General features: G+C 39.4%; 1 protein-coding gene and 1 non-coding gene across 2 annotated transcripts; one reads left to right on the top strand and one right to left on the bottom strand.

The window, feature by feature from the left end:
• Positions 1-4,130: 4,130 nt before the first annotated feature.
• On the bottom strand, positions 4,131-9,149 carry LOC120577491 (uncharacterized). The gene is made up of 3 exons (XM_039829045.1): positions 8,286-9,149; positions 6,599-8,222; positions 4,131-6,124 (listed from the first exon to the last, which is right to left on the bottom strand). The coding sequence occupies exons 1-3, from the start codon at positions 9,147-9,149 to the stop codon at positions 4,131-4,133; spliced, it is 4,482 nt and encodes a 1,493-aa protein (XP_039684979.1).
• Positions 8,677-8,783, top strand: LOC120577793 (small nucleolar RNA R71). The gene has a single exon (XR_005643775.1). It is a non-coding gene; the product is annotated as a small nucleolar RNA R71 (small nucleolar RNA).
• Positions 9,150-9,941: the final 792 nt, after the last annotated feature.

Below are 9,941 nucleotides of genomic sequence, written 5' to 3'. Positions count from 1 at the left end.
GGTTCCTAAGTTCCTCTCCCTTGCTCTTGGCTTTCTCCCAAACTTGTCTGTTTTCACGTAAAACGTTTCTCTGGTTTTTCCTTTCTTAACTCCCAACTTGTAACTCCCCTAATTAGCAAATAACTCCCCACTAACTATATTAATTATAACATAACCCCCCAAACTCTAATTAATTATATTCTCCACTTATTCTAATTATTTAATAAAATAAATCATATAATAAATATATATACACCACATAAATCACCAAAAACCATATAAATGACACCACATAATCAAAAATAATTAAATAATGATTAGAGCGTTACAACTCTCCCCAAATTACTGAATTTCGTCCTCGAAATCTTACCTCAAACAAACAACTCAGGATATGAATCCCTCATCTTACTTTCCAGCTCCCAAGTCAAACTTTCACCAGTCGCTCCGCCCCAAACGACTCTCGCCAAGGGTATTTCCTTGCCCCTCAATGCCTTCACTTTCCGATCATCGATCCTCACCGGCAAAGTCTCAACTGTGAGATTGTCCCTAACCTGCACATCATCTCTCGGAATAACATGCGAAGGATCTGCTACATACTTCCGGAGTTGTGACACGTGAAATACATCATGCAAGTTCGATAGATGTGGTGGCAAGCCAACTCTATATGCCACCGTCCTGATCCTCTCTGAAATCTAATACGGACCAATGAACTTCGGAGTCAACTTCCTCGATTTCAAAGCACGTCCTACACCCGTCATCGGAGTAACTCTTAGAAATACATGATCACCCTCTTGAAACTCAAGGGCCTTTCTCCGCTTGTCATGGTAACTCTTCTGTCGACTCTGCGACGCTTTCATCTTCTCTCTAATCATCTTGACTTTTTCTGTAGTCTCCTGAACCAAATCCGGTCCCAACACAACACTCTCTCCTGACTCAAACCAACACAACGGAGTCCTGCACCTTCGACCATACAAAGCTTCGAATGGTGCCATTCCTATACTCGAATGGTAACTGTTGTTGTAGGTGAACTCTATCAATGGTAGGTGACTATCCCAAGCTCCACCCTGTTCAAGTACACACACTCTCAACAAGTCTTCCAATAATTGGATCGTCCTCTCCGACTGACCATCTGTCTGAGGATGATAAGCCGAACTCAGTCTCAATTTCGAACCCAGAGCGTCCTGTAAACTCTTCCAGAACCTAGAAGTGAACCTCGGATCCCTATCCGACACAATACTCGAAGGAACTCCATGTAGCTTCACAACACTATGTATATAAATCTCAGCCAACTGAGCTACTAGATAACTGATATTGATAGGAATAAAATGTGCCGACTTCGTCAACCTATCAACCACAACCCAAATCGAATCATGTCCCCTCGGAGTGTTTGGTAAACTTGTCACAAAATCCATAGAAATACCTATCCCATTTCCACTCTGGTACATCCAACGGTGTCAACAATCCTGCAGGTTTCTGATGCTCAACCTTAGACTTTTGGCAAGTTAAACATGCATACACAAAATGAGCGACATCTCGCTTCAACCCAGACCACCAAAACAACTTTTTCAAATCATGATACATCTTCGTAGCTCCCGGATGAATGCTCAAGCTACTCTTGTGACTTTCCTCTAGGATTAACTTCTTCATTTCTTCATTATCAGGAATACAAATTCTACCTCTAAATCTCAACACACCCTGATCATCAACCTTGAAGTCACTATCTTCAATGCCATTACCAGCAACCATCAGATCAACCAATGATGAGATAAAACCGCAAGTGTACGGTCTTACCGAAGTAGTATAAAAGAATATCGTTGGTTTCATCTAAATAACAAGTCCTTCTCAAACCAAAACCATAAGCTTATAATGTTATGTTAGACCTAATCTCTCAAGACAGTTTCTCTTAAGTTCCTCTAGCAACCAAGCCTATTTCGCTGACTTGATTACTATTGGATTTTGGTTCCTCTAACAACCAAGCCTATTTCGTTGACTTGATTGTTATTAGTTCCCTTGAAGATCGAAACTATATGTCTCAAAGATTGCAAAGCCTATTTCGCTGACTTTGCAATCCTTGTCTGAATTCACTTGTTCGAATATCAAAGCTCCACTTTCGTTTTATGAATTGATATTTGGAATAATGGACGAACAATTATCAAACCCTCCACTTTCGTTTCCACAGTTTGATAATCGTTAATCTATGTTAAGACGGTGAATTCAGATAAGAAATTAGGGTTACATAAGATTAAGGCTTAAGGCTTGGTTTGATTAGGATTATGTCATTTAGACTTATCCAACAATCCCAAGACAAGAAGAAGTCTACTCACTCATGTTCATCGTAGACATGGGGGAGAAGAGAGAAAGCATGAAAGTAAAAGACAGGAAAATAAAGGAAAGGAAAAGAACTTTATTTAGAAAAGCAATTGTCACTTATTGTATTCCAAGTAAAGATGAATATTTGTGATGGCTAGCTACTCTATTTATAGTACACAATTGACTTAAAATCTAAGCAAGTATATTCCAAGAATATTCCTCGGTAGATTGTGCGCCAAAATAGAATAGCTTGGAGTCCAAGCAAAAGCAGCAAAAGGTCTTCTGGAGGGTGGCACGGCCGTGCCAAGGCTAGCACGGGCCGTGCCAGGCTTCTGACTTATGGGAGATATATTTTGTTTCCCAATCTTCGTATTTTCGTGTCCAATTTGCTCCAAATCCCTTTCTTTTGCTCCAAGACTCAATCCATCCAATATTCTTCCCTGAAATATAATAAATTGCAATTTAAAGTAAACTATCCTAAAAAGGAAATAATACTAATATAAAATTATATAAAATCTAAATAAAACTAAACTAAAAAGCATATTAAAATAGCATATAAATGACTCATCAAACTCCCCCATACTTGAATCTTTGCTTGTCCTCAAGCAAAAGGCATAAACATAGTAGCATCAACAGTTAAATCAAATGACAATTAAATTAAAGTACATGTCTTCTCAAGGGCTTAAATCCAAAATGTACACTAATTACAAACTCAAGTATTTCTTGAAATCTTTATTCTACCCAACGATCAAGTTTCAAGTGAGTGTGTGTGTGAAGTCCAACCCTTTTCTTGCTCCTGTATAAGATAGGCATTATGAGGAAACATGGTCTAATCCTAGCACTAAACTAACCAAGGAAGATTCCTTCCACAATTCATATAAGAGAGATGGGAGTATTTGAGAATCTTTGTTCTTTGCCATATGCACATTTTAAGTTCTTTATTTAAGGAACAACATTTTCACGTAGGAGGTCGGAGGGCCTACCTCCTTCCCCAATCTAGATTCAGTGATGAGATCTTGGAATTTATTTGGCTTTTTGGCTTTTTATGAACTCCCTTATACTAACTTATACTACTGGCGCTTTGAGAATCTTTAAAGGTTAATGCACCACTAAGATTAGAACGCGTTTCCTTAAAATACCTATTCATACATTTACTCAAGGGAAGCAACTTTGTGTTTTTTTTCATTGGAGAATTTTATTCACTTTAAAACAAGATGTGGTTATATCAAGAAGACTTAAAACACAAGAGTTTGCTTTTATGTACAAGAATCAACAAAATAAGAGGAGACAATGAAAATTTTTGTGTCATGATGTTTTCAATAAAAATTAGCTACTTAACCATGCCTTTTACAATAAAACAAAACCAAAGAATAAAGTTCAAGGGAGTTTGGAAACACTACGACTAAAGACACTTTATTAGGCTCCCCCCACACTTAGGAGAAGCATTGTCCTCAATGATTCAAATGATAGAAACGTAAGAAATAATGGAAAAATGAGAAAGGGTGCGGAAAGCTCACAATTTGTCGAAATTTTGAACTCTGGAGGCCTTCAGGTTGGCACGGCCGTGCCATGTTTAGCACGGGCCGTGCCATCATTCTGCCAACTTTATTGAAGATTTGGTTGTGGTTCTTGGCACGGCCGTGCCAAAGCAAGCACGGGCCGTGCCACCTTTCTGGTTCTTGGAACTTTGATTGTCTTGCGTTTCTTAATCAATCTCGGACATTTACCTACAAAATAAAGAGAAATAACAGGAAACAAAGAAAGCAATTAAATTGGTGGGTTGCCTCCCACGAAGCGCTCTTTTAACGTCACTAGCTTGACGAAGGTGAGGATGAAAATCCTTAAGGTGGGTCACTAAGGGTAAAATCAGCCACTACTTCATTTACTTCCCCGGTATTATAGATTTTAAGCCGTTGGCCATTAACCGTGAAGGATCCTGTTTCGTCAGAAAAGATTTCAATCGCCCCATAAGGGTAGACTGTGCGAACTTGGAAAGGACCGGACCATCGTGATCGCAGTTTACCTTGAAAGAGTTTTAGCCTAGAGTTAAAGAGCAGCACAAGGTCACCACTTTTGAAGTGCCTTTTGATGATTTTCTTGTCATGCCAGGTCTTAGTTCTCTCTTTGTAAATGTAGGCATTTTCATAAGCATCCATCCTAAGTTCTTCTAGCTCATTTAATTGAAGTTTTCTTTTGTCACCGGCTAAATTGGGATCTAAGTTGAGGTTTCTAATTGCCCAATAAGCCTTATGCTCGAGCTCAACAGGAAGGTGACAAGATTTCCCATAGACAAGTTTAAAAGGGGTCATCCCAATGGGGGTTTTATAAGCCGTTCGATAGGCCCAAAGGGCATCGTCAAGCTTATTTGACCAATCTATTCTAGAGGTGGAAACAGTTTTTTCAAGGATAGCTTTAATTTGTCTGTTTGAGACCTCCACTTGTCCGCTAGTTTGGGGGTGATAGGGTGTCGCAATTTTGTGCCTCACTCCAAGTTTTTGCAAAAGTTTTTCAAAATGTCTTGAAATGAAGTGAGACCCTCCATCGCTTATCACAACTTGTGGCACTCCGAATCTAGGGAAGATGACTTTCTTAAACATTTTTATAACTACCTGTGCATCATTAGTGGGGGAAGCAATGGCCTCAACCCATTTGGACACATAGTCAATGGCTACTAATATGTACTGATTCCCAAAAGAGGAAGGGAAAGGTCCCATAAAGTCAATACCCCAAACATCAAAAATTTCCACTTCAAGGATGTTATTCAAAGGCATTTCATTTCTTTTTGTAATGCTACCGGTGCGTTGACATTTGTCACATTTAGAGATAAAGAGATGCACATCTTTGAAAAGTGATGGCCACCAGAAACCAGAATGAAGAATTTTGAAAGAAGTCTTTTGTGTACTGGCATGGCCGCCATAAGAAGAGGAGTGACAATGAGTTAGAATACTACTTACCTCGTTTTCAGGAATGCATCGCCTGAAAATCCCATCTGAGCCTCTTCGGAAGAGGTAGGGCTCGTCCCAATAGTAGTGCTTGAGATCATTGAAGAATTTCTTCTTTTGTTGGTAGTTTAACTCGGGTGGTAGTACTCCTGCTGCAAGAAAGTTAACAAAATCTGCATACCAAGGTGCGTCAGTTTGTGCCAATAAGAATAGTTGGTCATCTGGGAATGAGTCATCCAAGGGTAGCTCATCCTTATTGGTCTCCCGAAGTCGGGACAAGTGGTCAGCGACAACATTTTCTACGCCCTTTTTATCTTTTATTTCAAGGTCAAATTCTTGGAGGAGCAAAATCCATCGGTTCAATCTCGGTTTGGCATCTTTTTTGTTTAGCAAGTATTTTATGGCCGAGTGATCTGTATAAACAATGATTTTTGATCCCACCAAGTATTGCCGAAATTTGTCAATGGCGTAGACGACTACTAGCAATTCTTTTTCTGTCGTGGCATAGTTTACCTGTGCCCCATCTAGGGTCTTACTGGCATAGTATATGGCATGCATCTTTTTGTCCCTTCTTTGACCTAATACTGCCCCAACCGCATAGTCGCTTGCATCACACGTTATTTCAAAAGGCAAGTTCCAATCTGGTGGTTGTATGATTGGGGCGGTAATTAGTGCTTCCTTCAACCTGCAAAATGCCTGCAAACAAGAATCATCAAAGGTAAAGTCTGCATCCTTGAGAAGCAGGCTGGTTAGCGGCTTAGTGATTGATGAAAAATCTTTGATGAAACGACGGTAGAACCCTGCATGTCCTAGGAAACTTCTAATTTCTTTGACTGAGGTGGGAGGTAGCATTTTTTCAATAATTTCGATTTTTGCTTTGTCTACCTCTATACCTCTGTCAGAAACCAAGTGTCCTAGGACAATTCCTTCTCTTACCATGAAGTGACATTTCTCCCAATTTAAGACTAGGTTCACCTGTTCACATCTTTCCAAAACTTTTTCAAGGTTAGTCAAACAATCATCAAAATTAGAACCATGCACAGAAAAATCATCCATAAAGACTTCCATTATCTTTTCAACAAAGTCAGAAAAAATAGACATCATGCATCTTTGAAAAGTAGCAGGGGCATTACAGAGACCAAAAGGCATTCTTCTATAAGCAAAGGTCCCGAAGGGACATGTAAAAGTTGTCTTTTCTTGGTCATTAGGGTGAATGGGTATTTGGAAAAATCCAAAATAGCCATCTAGGTAACAAAAATGCGAATGCTTAGCTAACCTTTCTAACATTTGGTCTATAAAAGGGAGAGGGAAGTGATCTTTACGGGTTGCTTTATTAAGCTTCCTATAATCAATACACATTCTCCAACCGGTGACGGTTCTAGTGGCAATGGATTCATTTTTATCATTTTTAATAACTGTGAGACCACCCTTCTTTGGTACAACTTGCACGGGGCTAACCCATTTGGAGTCAGAAATTGGATAAATAACACCTGCATCTAGGAGTTTTAAGACTTCCTTTTTCACAACTTCTTTCATATTGGGATTTAGTCTTCTTTGGTGTTCAATGGAGGGTTTATAGTCTTCTTCAAGAAGTATCCTGTGCATGCATAATGAAGGATTTATTCCTTTAATGTCATCAATGGTGTAACCTATGGCTTTAGGATATTTCTTGAGGACATAAAGCAATTTTTCAGTTTCTACTTCATCGAGACTTGCATTTACAATAACAGGATAAGTGGAGTTAGGGCCCAAGAATTCATACCTTAGATTTGATGGAAGTGTTTTGAGTTCTACTTTCGGTGCCTCCTTGGGTAGAAGTGTTGGTTCTTCTTTTACTAACTCCTCCACACTTAGACCTTTCATTGGAGGAGTTCTATCTAACAGTTCTTCATAAGCTTTTGCCTCCCCTTCCAGTTTTGTACCTGCATTGTTAACCAAGCATACTTCCAAACCATCATGTGTAGTTGATGCTAAAGAGCATTCTTTCACGCAATGGTCGATTATGTCTATCATGCAACAAGAGTCCTTAATGGAGGGACCTTTCATTAGTTTAGCAAGTTCAAATTCAACAGTTTCCTTACCTACATTGAAGGCAAGCTTACCCTTCTTTACATCAATGATAGCTCCTGCAGTGGCAAGGAAAGGTCTTCCCAAAAGAATTGGTACCTGATTGTCTTCCTCCATTTCCATCACAACAAAATCGGCGGGGATATATACCTCTCCTACCTTAACGGGGACATCTTCTATGATTCCAGCTGGATACTTAACAGAACGGTCTGCTAGTTGTAGGGTCATCCTTGTTGATTTAAGTTCCCCTATTCCCAACCTCTCATAAAGTGATAAGGGCATTAGGCTGACACTGGCTCCTAGATCACACATAGCTTTCTTCACAACTTCCGACCCTATGACACAGGGTATGGAAAAACTACCTGGATCTTTAAGCTTTGGTGGCAATTTATTTTGGATGATGGCACTACATTCTTCCGTAAGGTTAACCGTCTCACTTTCCTCAATCTTTCTTTTTTTAGAGAGGATTTCTTTCAAAAATTTAGCATATGTGGGCATTTGGGTTAGGACCTCGGTAAATGGCACATCAATATATATCTTGCTCATCATCTCTATGAACTTTTTGAATTTCTCATCGAGCTTTGATTTGGCAAACCTTTGTGGGAAGGGGATTTTTGGCTTAAAGGGAGGTGGCGTGTTTTCCTCAACTCGTGGTTCCTCTCTTTCTGCTCTGGTTTCCCTAGATGGTGGTTCGCGGATTTCTTTCTCATTGTCATTGGTCTCGGTTCTCCTTATGGGGTCTTCGAGTGGCTTACCACTCCTAAGTGTAACAACATTCATTTTATTGGGGTGGTCAACTTTACGAACTACCTGGGAGAGCTGAGTTTCAGAAATTTTGTTGTGAGAGGAGATGGAGTCTATCTTTGTTGTGAGAGTAGCAAGAGAGTTGTTCAAAAGTCTAGTTTGATCCTTGAGCTCTTGGAGCTGTTCGGATTGTTTAAGAAAATAGTTTTCCATTAAAAGTTCAATGTGAGATTTTTGAACAACTCTTTGGCCATTCTGAACAAAATTTAACTGCTCAACACTACTTAGGTTGCAATCGGTGTTAGAATGACTAGATAGGCCACATGCTTCACAAGGAGGTGAGAAGGTAGGTGTGCTCATGCGATCAAGTCTTTGAGATAATGCATTCACCTTGGTAGATAAATAGTCAATGGAAGAGGTTTTATCCATACCTGCCTCTTTTTTAGAGGGTGAAGGATCGATGGTTGCTTTTTCTTCTGTCCATTGGAAGAGGTTTAGAGCCATGTTCTCAATTAACGCATAAGCTGTTGTGAAGTCTTTGTTCATTAGGGCACCACCTGCAGCTGCATCAATAGTCAATTTAGTGCTAAATGTTAGACCATTATAAAAGGTGTGGATGATTAACCATTTTTCTAGACCGTGATGGGGACAACGTCTAAGTTTTTCTTTAAAACGTTCCCATACATCGAAAAGAGATTCCCCGTTCTTTTGAGTAAATTGGTAAAGCTTTCCCCTAAGTTGGGCAGTTTTGGATGGGGGAAAGAAACGACAAAGGAACTCTCGCCTCAGTTGGTCCCATGAGGTAATGGAACCAGGTTTCAAAGAGTTGAACCAATTGCTGGCTTTATCTTTTAGAGAAAAAGGGAAGAGATGTAGCCTGACGGTTTCTTGGTCGTCCTTGCAAGTTACACTAAGTCTCCAAAAGGTTGAGATATGTAAATTTGGGTCCTCGGAAGGTGATCCAGAGAACTGGTTTTGTTGCACCAGAATAAGTAGTGCAGGTTTTATTTTGAAGTTGCTACCTTGAACTGTTGGGTAGACTATAATAGTGCATGGCTCATTCGAAGAAGGGATCGAATACTCCTTCAGAGTGCGTTCCTCAGCCATGTTATCTATTATCTTTAAGCCACCCAAATCAAGTGTAGAAAAAAAAAAAAGAAGGGAAGAAGAGGGGAGAGAAAAGAGTTCTAATCACAAAGAAAGAGTTAATCAAATTAGTTTTACTCCCCGGCAGCGGCGCCAAAAACTTGATGAGATAAAACCGCAAGTGTACGGTCTTACCGAAGTAGTATAAAAGAATATCGTTCCGACAGGGAGTAGTTCAATTTAATTAACCTTTAGAGATGATTAGAAGAGAGAAGAGATTTGTAAGTTGGGGGTTTTTAAACGGTTAAAAAGCAATATAATAAAAGAGCCTTGGGATCGTTGGTTTCATCTAAATAACAAGTCCTTCTCAAACCAAAACCATAAGCTTATAATGTTATGTTAGACCTAATTTCTCAAGAAAGTTTCTCTTAAGTTCCTCTAGCAACCAAGCCTATTTCGCTGACTTGATTACTATTGGATTTTGGTTCCTCTAACAACCAAGCCTATTTCGCTGACTTGATTGTTATTAGTTCCCTTGAAGATCGAAACTATATGTCTCAAAGATTGCAAAGCCTATTTCGCTGACTTTGCAATCCTTGTCTGAATTCACTTGTTCGAATATCAAAGCTCCACTTTCGTTTTATGAATTGATATTTGGAATAATGGACGAACAATTATCAAACCCTCCACTTTCGTTTCCACAGTTTGATAATGGTTAATCCATGTTAAGACGGTGAATTCAGATAAGAAATTAGGGTTACATAAGATTAAGGCTTAGGGCTTGGTTTGATTAGGATTATGTCATTTAGACTT

The sequence above is a fragment of the Medicago truncatula genome, chromosome 8, assembly GCF_003473485.1.
Source record: "Medicago truncatula cultivar Jemalong A17 chromosome 8, MtrunA17r5.0-ANR, whole genome shotgun sequence".
In the NCBI taxonomy this organism is placed as follows: Eukaryota; Viridiplantae; Streptophyta; class Magnoliopsida; order Fabales; family Fabaceae; genus Medicago; species Medicago truncatula.
Note: the sequence above shows the minus strand (reverse complement) of the source record. Positions and strands in the feature narration are given on the sequence as shown.